This window comes from Heloderma suspectum, chromosome 3, assembly GCF_057233095.1.
Source record: "Heloderma suspectum isolate Gila_16-S chromosome 3, 16-S_ref, whole genome shotgun sequence".
In the NCBI taxonomy this organism is placed as follows: domain Eukaryota; kingdom Metazoa; phylum Chordata; class Lepidosauria; order Squamata; family Helodermatidae; genus Heloderma; species Heloderma suspectum.
In genome coordinates this window covers 241,638,415-241,655,821 of record NC_139460.1, presented here as the reverse complement: position 1 = coordinate 241,655,821, position 17,407 = coordinate 241,638,415, and the positions used below count along the sequence as shown (strand labels likewise).

At 41.5% G+C, this 17,407-nt stretch overlaps 1 protein-coding gene across 4 annotated transcripts in view; it reads right to left on the bottom strand.

Annotated features, from left to right (window-relative positions):
• FGFR2 (fibroblast growth factor receptor 2) overlaps window positions 1-17,407 on the bottom strand; it is a 212,059-nt gene that overhangs the window by 96,653 nt on the left and 97,999 nt on the right. For all 4 annotated transcript variants that reach the window (XM_084846048.1, XM_084846046.1, XM_084846045.1 and 1 more), the window contains one exon: window positions 14,874-15,043. In XM_084846048.1, coding sequence (XP_084702174.1) covers window positions 14,874-15,043 — 170 coding nt within the window. The remainder of the gene's footprint in view (window positions 1-14,873; window positions 15,044-17,407) is intronic.

The following is a 17,407-nucleotide window of genomic DNA, read 5'->3' as shown; positions in this document are numbered from 1 at the left end:
AGGAATGTTAGCTGCTGGGAGATCACTGAATCAACATGTTAACCAGCTAATCAATCCTGAAATCTAGCAACCACATCAGTTCGCCTAGGCAGTACAGATCGTCACTCAGTGCTGAAAGCATGTAATCTTTTCTTTTTTTAAAACTCTTTTTGCCTTTATTAAGCTAAATTCTGAGGCGTACAGTTTTGTAAGTGCTCTGCATTACTCAAGGAAACTTTTAACAGAATCAAAATGGTACATCACACACATGCAAAATACGTGCATCACTAGTTGAATCTGGTAGCTGCTTTCTAGAGGAAGCTCTTTACCCCAAAAAGGAAAAAAAAAAAATCCTCACATAGCCAAATCATTCCACACTTAGTATCACACAAACTGGTTATTCTATTCTCAAATCTGGAGTATAGTCATGCACAGGCATAGAGGCTACTGCTCAGTGTAAACCTGTCTTCTTCCACCATGCTGCCTTCATACTTGGTCACTGCTGTTCTACACTGTTCTTAAAGATCCTTGGGGGAAGAGTTGGCCTCCAACGCTTCAGAATGAGGTGGGGAAAGGCCTCGGCGAAGAACGAATGGAGCTCTTATTTTAACACCAATGACTGAAAGTCCTCCACTGCATCTGAGGGCAGCAGGCTAGCTTACATGCACAGGACAGTCTGCCTCGTGCATACACAGTTCAGCCCTTCAACACCTGGCTGCTGCTCCCTGATCTGCTGCCTGAGGCTGCCCCTAATGGTAGCACCACCCCTGCCCCAATTGCCTGTGCTTTGCTTCCATTTTATTAATTAATTAATTAATTACATTTATATCCTGCCTTTTTTCCTCTGTAAGGAACCCAAGGCAAACACAGTGTACATAATCCTCCTCCTCCTCCTCCATTTTATCCTCACAACAACAACCCTGTGAGGTGGGCTGGGCTGAGAGCCTGTGACTGGCCCAAAGTCACCCAGTGAGCTTCCATGGCCGAGTGAGGACTAGAACCCGGATCTCTCAACTCTCAGTCCAACACTCTAGCCACTACACCATGCTGGCACCACATTTATATGCATTATTCCCAAACACTTCATTTCAGTGCTTCACTCATACACTCTATCATTCATGTTCTATCTTCACTGTGACTTTGTAACATCCAAAAATATACCTATCATATTCTGGCAAAGCTACATTCCGTCGGAGGACATTTTACCCCATGTACATGCTGACTTTGTTGGAGATATAAACACAGCCAAAGAAGATGGAGGTGATATTATTAGCGATTCACCACAGCTCAGTTATACTTACTATGCAAAACCATGAATAAAAAGGAAGACCTCTCTAGTATCCCATCATCAACAATCCAGTTGCTGGCTTTATGGGCTCTTGTTTTAGACTCAGATATCCTGCCTTAGCCAAACTAGGCTAACAGAATTTAAGATGGTGCCACATCAAACAAGTACAATTACGCCTGCTAAAGCTACTTCAGCGGGGGCATTCGGTTCTGCTTAGGGAACCTTGGGTGTCCATTTGCTGGGATGTAGTAAAAAATAACCCCAAGAAGCTGTGCATCAGAGCAAAATGAAGTGCCAGAAAAAAGCAGCTACTGGGCTCTGGAACAACAAAAAAGCATATCTTACATTTTAGGCTGGGTGAGGCACCTGAATGGACTGGAGAAAGCCAGTGCTAGTGACAGCACAATTAACCTATTTACAAAGCCAACCTCCATATTGTTCTGCAGCATGACATTTGCCCTGTGCCTGCTAGACGGGGATAACAGACAAATGTTGTTTTAATTAAAAGGAAAGCAGTGTGGGGTGGGGGGAAACACCCTGACTCCCTTAAGCAGGTTTTGACAAGTTCTGAACACAATTCATCTCAGGGCTAGAAATGACAATATGCTGAGCAAGATCGTTTTACACTAATTAGAAACACAGCCAATGGAATTTGCAGACAATATTTATACTGATAAATGTTATGACAAATTCCAAGTTTGCAACAGATTCTTTGCAGTGGAGGATTTTTATAGGGATCCAAGCCTTCAGACATATATGAACTTTGCTGAACATATTTGGCTCAACTCTAATTTAAAGAGTTTAACGTTTCTTTAGTTTAAGTTTTCTGTTCAGCTATTTAAACACAATGTATTTTTTTTAAAAATGATTACATAAAGAGTGGGAGAATCCAAACTAAGATCCAATGAGCAGTCATAAAAATATATGGAACATTTCTAAATACTCACTGTGCATCAGAGATCAGAATCCTAGTTCTGCGTATAAAAGCTTAGATTTTGATTCAACACCCCAGTAATTACAACAATAATCTTAAGGGGAACAAATTCAGAATCTAAGCATTCATATGCAGATTCAAGGTCGCACCTACCCAGACATCAGGTGCGCAGCTGAAGAGACAGGGGGTTTATACCCTTCCTATTCCTGTGATGTACTTCCTTCTGCAAAGCACATAGGCTGGGTGTAAACACAGTGACCCAGTTCATATGTAACAACCAAACATGGGTTAATTAATTAACCCATGGTTGGTTGGGGCCGCGAGTGAGCGACAACAAACAAAGCCAATAACAAACCATGGGTTAAAACTCTGGGTTGTTTTCCCCTCAACAACCCAGAGTTCCAGGTCTGCATGTCATGCTGAACAACCCAGGAACGAGGCATTCCTGGATTCTTTTCAAAACCGAAATGGAAGTGGCAAGCGGGTGGGAGGCAGCACACTTGCTCACTCCCACATAGCCCCAGTTGTCGTTACGTACAAACTGGGTCATTATTTCCCAATCTCTTAATCATGGTAAAAAAATGAGTACCATGTTACATCTGCACCAGGCTTAATGTTAATCTGGTTAACTTTCACTAGATTTTCTAAATCAGCTTCAATACCCATTTTCAAACTGACTTAAAGTAAACCACGCTTAACTTTTACATCCATATAAATATAATGCCATACCTTGGTTAATGCTGGAAAGAAAGTAGAGATGGACATGCAATTACACTAAAGTAAAGAAAACTATCAGCCTTAGCTACACACTATGCAGTCAGCCTAATCTGTAGTTTGGCCCTAAATGTATATAGGATGGCAACCTGAGGATGCTACCTATACCCACTCACCTAACAGTACACCCCACTGAACTTAATGAGACTTACTGTAGAGCAGGCACATATATGATTGTGCTGTTAATTGCATATTTTGCAAAGATGCTTAATCAAGCCCTGCATGCATCACTTTTCTCCTTGAACCATAACTAACTGCTGTCCCAGAAATGGACATGGAAAATGATCAGAAACCAAAATCATGTAATTAAGCAGCAGAGAAAGGCAAGAAGTGCACTCTGACTGCAGATATTCATTTCCACAAAACAAGATGGATGAGTACGTGGCTCCTATAGGTTTACATTTACAGACTGAAAACTATCATATATTTACCCAAGCTAAACTTTAGTGTGTAAAAAGGGCTGTGGTAATGTAGCTTATCAAAACACAGCTGTGGAAACAAACACCCCTTTTAATACTTATAACAATAAAAACTGATAGGACTCAATTTACTTTCTAGGAGGTGAGAAAGCAAAGAATCTTGTTCGCTCTTAGTGGCATATATTATCTTGGTAAGGGCCACCCTGGGGGGGGGGGGGAATGACCAAAATTCTTCAAAAGACGAACAGCCATATGTGCAAGGAGGGAGAGTGGGCAGAACCACACACAAGTCAACTTGGAAAAGAAAGAAGGCAACAGCTCTTTGAAATATGACCTCTCCACATATCTTGGAAAACCTAAGAGTTTCCAAATGTTTTTTTAAAAAAAACAGAGTCACTCACTACAGAAGAATCAACTTCTGGGTTATACATCCCTATAGCACAGGTATCATTTATACTCTACATCCAGCATAAAAACTGAAATGGTACACTGATAAAACAAAAGGACAAATGGCTAACGACACAACTGTTTTACTACCATTTTTACATGATATCATTCTTTCCGTTTAAGAGGGAATACAACAGCTAAGATAAGGAATTTTGGGTTTTCCTTCTTCTAGTTCACTAGCTATGTCACAACTTGAGGCTGGATTTCCAAAAAAAAAGATGGAGAGGGAGAGGGAGAAAAGAAAAAAGCAGTGTACATGAGGTCAACTGCAGTTGCAGATATCAATATTCTACTGTAACTCTAGATGTCTTGTATCTTTTAGCCAGCATCTGGATTATGGATGTGTCTGTTAGAAATATTATACCTATAAAATCAGAGAAGTTCCCTACCATCTGATTTACAAAACCCACCTGCTTGGCATGTTTTGCTGAATATGGCTCAATAGATTACTCTTTTATGCCTTCATGCCTATCCATGCATAGATTTAGCATTAGGAACCTAAACTACTGATCAGCCAATACAAAGGGTTTTTTTTCCTGACTTAGAAATTCTACTATAGCAAAACCATAATGACTTCACAGTGCTTCTCCAAACTGACTAGGTTTGATCAGTACAGCCCCATTATTGCCCTATTTTATAAATATTAGTCTCGTCAGTTATTCTTATTCTGCTGTAACAATCTATGCAGAACAAAACAGTTCAAGTTTAAGATAGAGGAATGGTCATAAATCTGATGTAAAGAACAGGAATACCAAAAACACATAGGTTATATGTAACCTACCAGTGGCAGAAGATGAAAACTCATGCAGGTTGAATGCACAGTTTGGGGTTTCTATCACTGCTCAAAGAAAATTTTCTCTCAACAGCTCAGGTACATGCACAGTTACTCCTAGACAGGCACATGTCTCACTAAATCAATGCCTAAATATACCCACATATTTAAGGGCCACAAAGCAGTAAGTAGAGTTTGGAAGGGTTTTCTTTTCTCCAGAACTGTATGATTTACCCCTACATGGCATGTTACTTTGGCAACTTGGGGTCAGAGGCCTCAAATGCAGTTTTTTGCTGCACCTAATAGAAATTTCTAGACCAGGGTGTTGAACCTCTTTCAGACTGAATTTGGCCTGCTGAATTTAGCTATACACCCCTGCTCTAGGCTGTACCCATAACACTGGTACATACATGATCGAAAGGGACATTTGCCACACTTTTTCTTCTTTGCACATACAAACACTCACACCTGCATCTGTTTCTCATAGAATCATAGAATAGTAGGGTTGGAAGGGGCTTAGAAGGCCATCGAGTCCAACCCCCTGCTCAATGCAGGAATCCAGGTCAGAGTATCCCTGAAAGATGGCTGTCCAGCCTTACCTTGAATGCTTCCAGTATGGGAAAGCCCACTACCTCCCTAGGTAATTGGTTCCATCATCGTATTGCTCTAACAGTCAGGACATTTTTCCTGAGGTTCAGCCGGAATCCGGCTTCCTGTCACTCGAGCCCATTATTCTGTGTCCTGCACTCTGGGATGATCGAGAAGAGATCCTAGCCTTCCTCTCTGTGACAACCTTTCAAGTACTTGAAGAGCGCTATCCTATCTCCCCTCAGTCTTCTCTTCTCAAGGCTAAACATGCCCAGTTCTTTCAGTCTGTCTTCATAGGGCTTTGTTTCCAGTCCCCTGATCGTCTTTGTTGCCCTCCTCTGAACCCTCTCCAGCTTGTCTGCATTCTTCTTAAAGTGTGGTGCCCAGAACTGGACACAGTAATCCAGATGAGGCCTAACCAGTGCTGAGTAGGGGGGACTAGTACTTCCCAGGATTTGGAAGCTATGCTTCTATTAATGCAGCCCCAAACAGCATTTGCCTTTTTTGCAACCACATCACATTGTTGGCTCATATTCAGCTTGTGATCTACAACAATTCCAAGATCCTTCTCACTTGTAGTGTTGTTGAGCCATGTATACCCCATCTTGTAACTGTGCATTTGGGTTCTTTTTCCTAGGTGCAGAACATGGCATTTATCCCTATTAAATGTCATTCTGTTGTTTTCTGCCCAGCACCCCAGTCTATCAAACTGGACTGCTGTGCAGAAAATTTTCTCATTTGTTGCAGAACTTGCTGCCTCTCCGGGTTGTGCTTTTGTTAAGGGGATATCACATTTTCTCAACACACATTTTGTTGCTGCAAAATGTGATCCCTAGAGCAGGTATCTCATTCAGTTCAATTGAGACTGCAGTGTCAAATATTATGGAATGTTACTATGTGTTATTATTAATAACTACTGGTTATTATGTGTGATTTGCAGCTAATTTTGGAGGGACTCAGCTCTCTCCTTCTCCCATGCATGTTGTGATCTATTTTTATTCAACTTTTTCTTCTCATAATTTCTGAGGCTGTGTTCTCTTGATAAAGTTGAGAAATTCCCAAGGCAAAGTCTGGAGGAACCACTTTTCTATTACACTTTGACAGAAAGTCCAGCTGAGGACTTTCTCCAAAAATGTTGCCTTCAGACTTTAGAGAGACTTCCTGCCATGGTGAAACTGGCAAAGTATGAAGAATCCCCTTGTCAGTTTCACACCTGCAGCCAATGCAATTAAAGACTCAAGTCTGAAAAGTTTATGTTTTTATTATTTTAGCTCTTTAGTGGGTGTTTGTGCTGCACCACTACAAGAGTGCTTTTCTCACAGCATTTTTCAGGTGCCAAACTTCAGTAATTTTATGCTTTCCTTCCCACCTGCAGCATACTAATTTGAGGGGGGTTTCTCTTTTCCTTTGGTTGCCTTATTTATTTCCCCCATCTCTCCAGCACTGGAACAAACCACACATCTCTATTCTAACATGGAGGCCCTAAACAACAACAGACTATGCCCACCATCAGGCAGTAAGCAAGGTTCTGAGCCTTTGTTGCACATCCTACCACCAAGAGAGTTAAGGTCGGTGGATATGCAAGACAGAGCTTTTTCTGTAGCAGCTTCTCATCTGTAGAACTTCCTCCCAATGAGGTCAGCTGGCTCTATCCCTTTTAAAGTTTAGACAGACAGTAAACTGTATGGATTGTTTCACTTTGGCTTTTAAAATTTTTAACAAATGTTCTGTTTGATTGGTTGGTCTGCTTTTATGTCATCATGATTTTATTGTACAATGCTTTGAGGGCACTGGTGGGCAGAAAAGTGACAAGAATACTTTAATAAAATTAATAAATATTTCTTCCTGCATCTCTATGCTTTGCTCATTATGGCATGTATATAGGATATGATGCTATATGTGGACTTGCAGAGATACTGCACAGCGGGAAAACCCAGGGCTAGTCTGAAAAGATACAAATATGTCCCCAGAGCAGAAATATAAAACAGTAGGAGTAATATTCTTTTATTGGTCCTATTTATTTTGATAAAGATCCCTTCATGGATCACTGCCTTGTTGTGGTGAAGGGGCTTGCGTAACTCAGTGAAGCCATAAGTTACGCCGTGCAGGGCCACCCAAGACGGACAGGTCATGGCGGAGAGTTCTGACAAAATGTGGTCCACTGGAGAAGGAAATGGCAACCCACTCCAGTATTCTTGCCAAGAAAACCCCATGGAACATATCACAAGGCTAAAAGATATGACATCGAAAGATGAGCCCCTCAGGTCGGAAGGTGTCCAATATACTACTGCGGAAGAGCAGAGGGAATTTCCAAGTAGCGCCAGAAAGAGTGAAGCGGCTGGGCCAAAGCCGAAAGGACACTCAGCTGTGGATGTGTCTGGTGGTGAAAAGAAAGTCCGATGCTGTAAAGAACAATATTGTTTAGGAACCTGGAATGTAAGATCAATGAATCAAGGTAAGCTGGAGGTGGTCAAACATAAGATGGCAAGATTGAACATCGATACCTTGGGAATCAGCGAACTAAAATGGACAAGCATGGGCAAATTTAATTCAGGTGACCATTATATCTACTACTGTGGGCAAGAATCCCTTAGAAGAAATAGAGCAGCACTCATAGTCAACAAAAGGGTGGGAAAAGCAGTCCTGGGGTACAATCTCAAAAACAACAGAATGATCTCAGTACGAATCCAAGGCAAACCATTCAACATCACAGTAATTCAAGTCTATGCCCCAACCACTGAGGCCAAGGAAGCTGAGGTTGATCGGTTCTATGAAGACCTACAACACCTTCTAGAACTAACACCAAAAAAAAGATGTCTTCTTCATCATAGGGGATTGGAATGCTAAAGTAGGAAGTCAAGAAATCACTGGGATAACAAGCATGGCCTTGGTGTACAAAATGAAGCAGGACAAAGGCTAATAGAGTTTTGCCAAGAGAACACACTGATCATAGCAAACACTCTTTTCCAACAGCACAACAGGCGACTCTACACATGGACATCACCAGATGGTCAATATCGAAATCAGATTGATTATGTCCTTTGCAGCCAAAGATGGAGAAGCTCTATACAGTCAGTCAAAACAAGACCTGGAGCTGACTGTGGCTCAGATCATGAGCTTCTTGTTGCAAAATTTCGGCTGAAATTGAAGAACGTAGGGAAAACCACTAACCCATTCAGGTATGACCTAAATCATATCCCTTATGAATATACAGTGGAGGTGAGGAATAGATTTAAGGGATTATACCTGATAGACAGAGGGCCTGAGGAACTATTGACAGAGGTCCGTAACATTGTTCAGGAGGCAGCAACTCAATCCATCCCAAAGAAAAAGAAACGCAAGAAAGCAAAGTAGCTGTCTGATGAGGCTGTACAAGTAGCTGACGAAAGAAGGGAAGCGAAAAGCAAGGGAGAAAGGGAAAGATATATCCAACTCAATGCACAGTTCCAGAGAATAGCAAGGAGAGACAAGAATGAACAATGCAAAGAATTCAAGGAAAACAATAGAATGGGAAAGACTAAGAGATCTTTTCAAGAAAATCGGAGATCTCAAGGGAACGTTTTGTGCAAAGACGGGCATGATCAAGGACAAAGAAGGCAGGGACCTAACAGAAGCAGATGAGATTAAGAAGAGGTGGAAAGAATACACAGAAGAACTATACAGGAAAGATCTGAATGTCCCTGATAGCCATGATAGTGCGGTCACTGAACTTGAGCCGGACATCCTAGAGAGTGACGTCAAGTGGGCCTTAGGAAGCATTACTAACAACAAAGCTAGCGCAGATGACAGTATTCCAGCTGAGCTATTTAAAATCCTAAACGATGATGCTGTTAAAGTGCTGCACTCAATATGCCAACAAATTTGGAACACTCAACAGTGGCCACAAGACTGGAAAAGGTCAGTTTACTTTCCAATTCCAAAGAAGGGCAACGCCAAAGAGTGTTCAAACTACCACACAATTGCACTCATTTCACATGTCAGCAAGGTTTTGCTCAAAATCCTACAAGCTAGGCTTCAGCAGCATGCGAATCGAGAACTACCAGAAGTACAAGCAGGGTTTCGAAGAGGCAGAGGAACTAGAGATCAAATCGCCAACATTCGCTGCATCATGGAGAAAGCAAGAGAATTCCAGAAAAACGTCTATTTCTGCTTCATTGACTACGCTAAAGCCTTTGATTGTGTGGATCACAACAAACTGTGGCCAATTCTTAAAGAGATGGGAGTACCGTACCACCTTACCTGTCTCCTGAGAAACCTGTATGAGGGTCAAGAAGCAACAGTAAGAACCAGACATGGAACAGAATTGGTTGGTTCAAAATTGGGAAAGGAGTACGACAAGGCTGTATATGGTTGCCCTGCTTATTTAATTTATATGCACAGTACATCATGAGAAATGCCGGGTTGGATGAATCACAGGGCAGAATTAAGATTGCCGGGAGAATTATCAACAACCTCAGATACGCAGACGATACCACCCTAATGGCAGAAAGCGAAGAGGATCTAAAGAGCCTCTTGTTGAGAGTGAAAGAGGAGAGTGCAAAAGCTGGTTTGAAACTCAACATTAAAAAAACTAAGATCATGGCACCTGGCCCCATCACTTCCTGGCATATAGAAGGGGAAGAAATGGAAGCAGTGACAGATTTTACTTTCTTGGGCTCCAAGATCACCGCAGACGGTGACTGTAGCCATGAAATTAAAAGACGCTTGCTCCTTAGGAGGAAAGCTATGGCAAACCTAGACAGCATAGTAAGAAGCAGAGACATCACCTTGCCGACAAAGGTTCGTATAATCAAAGCTATGGTTTTCCCAGTAGTTACATATGGCTGTGAGAGCTGGACTATAAGGAAGGCTGAGCGTCGAAGAATTGATGCTTTCGAACTGTGGTGCTGGAGAAGACTCTTACGAGTCCCCTGGACTGCAAGGAGGTCCAATTAGTCAATCCTAAAGGAAATCAACCCTGACTGTTCATTGGAAGGACAGATGCTGAAGCTCAAATATTTTGGCTACCTAATGCGAAGAGAAAAGTCACTGGAAAAGACCCTGATGCTGGGAAAGACTGAAGGCAAAAGGAGAAGGGGACAGCAGAGGATGAGATGGCTAGATAGCATCACCGATGCAATGAATATGAACTTGTCTTGAGCACACTCCGGGAGAGAGTGGAGGACAGGAAGGCCTGGAGTGCTATGGTCCATGGGGTCACGAAGAGTCGGACACGACTTAACGACTGAACAACTTTTTGATAAAGAAGTACTGAAACTTTATCAGAGGGGATGAAAAAGTAGTTAATTCTCAGCTATCCTGATAGCTGAGACATTTACACATGCAGCTTTCACTTAGGAAAAACAAAAGGAAAATTTAGGAAAAACAAAAGGCCACGGGTATAACTTGTCCCTGCTACTTTGCAAAAGATTTCAGACTTTTGGACAGTTCAGTGCATTCAGTGAATATGCAGAGGGTACGTGGAAGGACTGTAGCGGCACATGCCATTTTCACCCTCTGCCATGTGAATACATGCATTCCAGATATGCAGCTGAACAGAGAGTCTGCCACCCCCTACTAAGGCACATTCGAAGGGACTATTGACTGCTGGCAATGTTACAGCCTAATGGAAAAGCTCTTTCAGAAGCCAGTACCCTTATTAGTAAAGTCTTAAATCTGGAAATTCTGCATAGTGGTGACCCAAGCACAAGATTTACTTACTGCTGATCAATTGCCACAATGTAAAAAGTTACTTTAGGTACACCCAAACTTTTGGACATGCCTAGTGGGATTTTTTTCCTTTTTAATACAGAAGGAATATGTGGGTTCTGCTGTTCAAACTACTTTTGCAAGTCCCGTCCATTTCAGAAGTGATTTCCTATGCAGCATGTGGGGTGGAGCAGGATGGGCTGCTGCTCAAGTATCCCAAGTCCGACCACACCTTGGCTGTGCAGAACTAATTCTCTGGTTCTTTGGATCCCCAGCCTTTGTATTTAAAGTGTAAACACTCTACAATAAATGTCATGTGCTCACGGGAAATTGTGTGTGGAGGGGGGAAGAATAAGTTGGAATGAACACTGATCACTATATAGCTGAAAAATAGTTAGCTTTCCATTGTGAATGATAAAGATTTCTGTAATATTTTTGGTGTCTAGATTCTGATCAATTAACAAACATCAGCTTAGATTTTATATGTTTTATGCAGTGCAATCCTACTACTATCCTATTTTATTCTATCCTATGTCTACTCAAAGGTAAGCCCCACTGAGTTCAAAAGGACTTACTTCCAGATAAGTATGTACAGAATTGCGGCCTTCTTGTTTGAAACAAACACCTGCACAATTTTGTCCCCTAAAAGGTAGAACACTCATTAAAAGAGAACACAGTTTCTCTCATGTTCCGAGACAAGACTGACCTCCTTAATTGGCTCCATTTTATGCTACAATCCCTAAGACAAGTGTGTAACACTGAATGGCAGCCAAGTCATTTATGCTTTTTGGTATTACGAAAGGCAGGAGGTGTTGCCAGGTGCACCTTCATATTTTATGAAGTAAGCAAATGTAGTTAGAAATGTCTACTGCATTAATTAATGTTCATCTGGAACATGTGCACACCTTTTTCTCTGGAAAAACTGGCACTTTCTATAGAAAATCTGGCTAGCGAGGAAGAAATAAAAGATGTAAAGCTTTAGCATTTGCAGTAGGCATATTTTTCAGAGTTTATTCACACATTGTGGTGCAGCCTCAAACATATCCTAGTAAGAAAACCACGGAGGGCACTAAACAGCTGAAACAAATTGGCCACTGTAGATTTACAAACTGAAGTTAGGTATTTGTGCACTTGAGTAAATAGATGAATTCATATTTGCAGAATTCATATAATGAGAAACAACTTAACTGAAGGCTTTAAAACTTTCTTACAGTGGTATTAGTGTTATAGCTGTCACCAACCATCCTTGAGGGCAGCTGGCTTCCCTAGGGATCAGTCTAGTTGCCATGGCTAAACCCTAGTCTGTGCTGTTATAATCAGGTCTCAATGCACACCTTGCTACTTCTGATGGGTTCAAGATTATCTGGTCAGTCCAGTTTGTTTTCCAGACCAAGTTCTGCTCCATTGTATAAATTACACCCATACTTCTTAGAGCTTGAGTTCCATGACTTACTTTGAACCTACACTTCCAGGTCCATTGCACTACTTTGGTGGGATAGTATTTCTATGTATTTTATCACAATTACTCCCCTTGCATGTGAGATGAAGGCTAACATAGGTATGAGAAAATCCACTGTAAACCTGATCTTTATCAAACTGTTCATAAAGATATCTGAGATTTCCTTTCAGTATGTCACTTCCATACAGAATTGTGTCATGGATGGTCTTTACAGGATTATATCTGCAGTAAATTTAGGTAGGAAAAGCTCCATTCAGTCACTCAATGAGCACACAGTTAAGAAACAAATGCTGACCCAACAAACAGAAAAGAAAAACTCTAGAAGGAAAAAGTGGTGAGCATGGTCTGGGACCAGAAAAAAATATTCCCAGAAGAAATGTAGAAATAAATCCTTGAGGGCAACTGGGCATGCTGGAGGAACAAAGCAGGAAAGTGATGAAGCAAGATTGGAAGGAAAAGAAAGAGACAACGACCGAGTGCAACTAGAAGGTTTAGTAATATGTACAAGTCAGGCTCAAAGCAGAAAACTAATACATACATCATGGGAAGCAGAAGAAAAGCAGAAGAAAAATCCAAATGGACAGGATTCAGGCTCAACTGTGAGCAGGTCAGGTCCATATAAAAGGGGTATACTAGATTGGAGTACATATCACTAACTGGGCAGGTTTGCCCGATCGGGGACCCGCACATGCTGGTCACAAGCCGCGTAATTTCCATAATTACCTTCACCAGGCGTGGGTTGTTGTGATGTCCGAACCTGGTGAGGGGTGGGTGGTGGGAGTGCTTTACAAACCACCCAGCAACTCTAGAACAAGCCATGGCTTGCAGGGTAGTTTGTTAACCACCTCTGCCACCCACCCTCACCGTGTCCAGACATCATGACAACCTGCGCCCAGCAAGGGTACTTATGGAAATTAAATGGTGTACGACAAACATGTGCAAATGGCTTTTTTCCCTCCCCAATCATGCAAATCCAGTCACTGTCCATATTATGTAAAATGCAAAGGCCAAGATCTATTTGCCCTCTGCTTCCATTCCATCCCATCATGCACACTGCTCCACATGTAAGAATTTCCTTCCACTGACCCTCTTCCCATTGGCAACCCTGCTACAACCAGGAAGCTATGCTGTGCGCAGAAAGGTCCAACTCAATTAGGCCCATGGTTCTGCACATAGGTATCTTCAGTGCATATTCTTTTCATGTGGGGAAGGCTTTTGTGTTTGTGTTTGGAAAGACTTTTTGTGGAAGATGTTTCATTTTTTCCTTTATGCAGAGTATATCAATGTCTTAGCTTAAGAAAAGAAAAAATGACCAAATCCTGATGGGTGGGGAGTGAGGGTATCCCTGACCCAGTAGGTACCTAAAAATCTAACTCTGTCTGGGCATTCTAGAGAACCTCTCTAAAAGTCCTTTCTAATCAGTAACTCACAGTATAAACAGAAACCACTAATCTGATGCTACTTGAAATTCAAGCAAACCATTGCAAGTAATTGCAATTACTTTCCCTCAAAACTTTGCTTCCCTCATCTATTTCACAGACCATAAAATCCATTAAAATAGTCTTCCTGCGCTTTTATTAAGTGTGCTGCAATCGCCACGCCATAAGGTTTAGTTTTGCTTTGTTCTACTATACTTCTGCAAGTTGGAATATTCCAAGCTGTCATCACTCAAAAACACAAACTGTTAAGGGGAATTCTATGAAGAATTTTAGTGAAAAGTGGCATTTGCTTCCTTGCTTTACTACTAACCCCTTAAACTCAGCAAGAGAAATGTTCACTAAGTCTGACTTTTTGATAAACTGACCCTACAAAGTCAGTAAACCGAAAACAAGAAAAAGGAAAAAGCTCCAAAAAGGGTGAAGAGAAACACAATTATTTTTAAAAAATTCTGGATGTGCTTCAACTGCTCGCTTGAAATGCCGCAGAAGTTAACTATAGTTCGGGCCAATTTTGTCCAGCAGAGAAGGACACCTAGCAATGGAACTTCAAATCTGAGCTCAATTATAGGCATAGCAAATAGGAAGCATAGGAAGCTTCTTCATACTGAGCCAGACCACTGGTCCATATAGCTCAGTATTGTCTACAGTCACTGGCAATGGCTCTCCAGGTTTTCAGACAGGGTTCTTTCCCAGACCTAATTGGAGATACCACAGATACCGGGACCTTTCGCACGGCAAGTACAACCACTGAGCTACAATCCTTCCGTCAAGAATAGCTTTGGATGTTTCCCCTTCTTTGGGGCACGCTTACCCAGAAAGGGTGGAGAACATAAACCAGTAACATTTTATCAGCTTACATGATATTGAACCATGGGTTTTCCATATAACAGTAACATCCTATGATACTTCTACAACTTGCTTTGAACAAGACTATCACAAGGATGATAGGATCACAAAAAGGATTCTGCATCTATTAAAAAAACTATCTTAATTTATATATTTAGAGAGATACACAAACGATATAGATATATATACACCCATAACCCAGCATCAGCTAAATTACAATATTATGAATAAGCCTCTTACCTTGTATCCACCAATGCGATGCTCTTGCTTAAATTCTTTTCCATTTTTTAACCACCTCATGGTTGGTAGGGGGTTTCCTGTAGCTGGACAGCGGAACTTTACAGTGTTAGCTGCTGGAACTGCATGTAACCGCTTCTCCATTTTGTCAGTTTGTGTCCATTTTGGTCCTTCTGTTTATAAAATGGAACACAAGAGGGGAGGGAAAATCTGTAAACTGTAATGAACTCAGACTCCAACACAATCACTTGTTATTTGCATGAATTTCCAATGAGAGACAACATACTTTACGGTGAGTGTTGATGTTCTACACTGCTGATTTATGTTGCCTTTGGCAAATCATACAAGATACTTGAGTACCTTAGAAATTTCAGCGTGTACCTGGAGACAAAAATCTGGCCTGTTTCAGCTGGAATGATTACTTGTGATTCATGCCTTAAGGCAATAAAGGAAAGGTTGATTCAAGAAAGAAACTGGGTTGTGTGTTCATTTGTTTTTTCATACTATCATCTTGCCTTAACCCACAGGTTTAGGGTGAGTAACAGTCACTTTAAAACACAGTAATTTAAAAAAAAAAAATTAAAGAAAACCTTGAAACTGCCTGAGCGTGGACAGTGAGAGTCAAAGGTTTCATTTGAAATATTGGCCTTACTTTTCTTTGGTTCAGTTACCAACAATAAGGACAGTCTTCCAAATAACTAACAAACTTTGTTAGCACTGCTGCTATTAAAGAAAGAGGGAGCAACCATCAGAGAATGGACTTTTTAAGGTGCCAAAGCAAGAAGATGCCATGTCTCCCACAGTGCTGAAAAAAAGCCATTCAAATTCTTTCATACAAGGATCTGCAAGTTTCCAGCCCAACCCAACCCATTTTAGCTGTGCACCAGAATTTGTGGATTGGATGGGAGCAAAGTATCTCCCCCCTATCTCCCCCCATAGTGCTTATTAAAACAGCTCAACCTAATCCTAAGAAAAAAGGTGGTCACCTGAAGAAGCTGCTCAGAGGCTATTCCAGCAGAATATTCCTTGCACCCCTCCCTCCCTGCCTCAAAGTCACCAACAGTCCAGTAAGAAAAGTGACACCATTTCTTTCCAGAGACCTTACCAGATGACATTATATGGATAAGACAGAAACTTAAGATGCAGGGAGAAGAGGAAAGAACATGTCAGTGATTAATAAGGTGTATTAAGAATGGGGTATGGAAAAGCAAGGTGGCAGTGAAGGAGCAGGTAAGATGGAAATTCTACAGCATACGTCTAAGGTACCTGAAGGACTGCCTATCTCCACATGTGCCTGTCCATATACTAAGATCGTCAACAGAGGCCCTCCTCATGTGCCCTTGCCATCTGAATGTCAGTTTCGGGAATTTCAGGAATCTCAGGAATTTTGTTACCAGCTAAGACCTTTTTGATAGTGAATGGAGGCCTCCAGAATGGAGGCTCACCTGGCACCTGCTTTGTTGTCATTTTGGTTTAGTCCTTTTATTTTTCTAGGAATTTAATTGCTCGATTTAATATCTCCTGATAGTTTTATGTTTCTGTCTTAGATTTTGCTGCTTCAGTATGTTGTTTGTATGTCTTAGTTGTTTTTATTGTATTTTATTTTTTGTAAGCCAGCCTGCAAACACGGCTGAATTGAAGGAAGGAGCTGGGCCAGGAAAATTTTTGTTTCTATTTAAATGTAAGATTTCTTCCAGCGTAGTCCCAGGAATGGGCCAGAACTATTGTTTACTCTCCCTGTCTTCACACAACAGATTTCAGCAACTCAGATAAATAGATGTATCCAAAGGCTACATTTATGCCCTTAAAAGAGCTCTACTTTGACCATATGGAGCATAACCTTAGTCAATATTTACTTCTATCCCTGCCCTGACCCATAAGTTCTGAGAAAGTTATATATGAATTCAGTAAGTACAAGTGGCCCGGTTCTCATGTAACAACAACCCATGGGTTGTTGGGGCCACAGAGAACAAGTGAGGCACTGCCTCCTGCCCGCTCACCACTTCCACATTATATCTGCTTTCATCAACAACCTAGGAGCGCCTGGGTTGTTCGATGCATCCTGAATTTTTTGATGTGATGTGCGAACCCAGAACTCTGGGTTGCAGAGGAACAGACAACCCAGAGTTTGAACCATGGTTTTTTGTTGGGTTAAAACTCTCGGTGTGTCTCCCTCAACATTGGGGTTATGTGCAAACCAGGTCAGTATATGGCCTGCAGGAGGATGTGCCTACTCCATATCTTTGTACTGGATACTTAACCATCTCCACACCTAGTGAACAATTTTTTATTATTTATTTTTTGCATTTATATCCCATCTTTTTTTCCTCTTGCAAGGAACCCAAGACAGCTTACATTGTCCTCCTCCTCTCCATTTTATCCTCACAACAACAACCCTGTGAGGTAGGTTGGGCTGAGAGTCTGTGACTGGCCCAAAGTCACCCAGTGAGCTTCCATGGCCAAGTAGGGACTAGAACCCAGATCTTCCAGCTCCCAGTCCAGCACTCTCACCACTACACCACGCTGGCTCCACACCA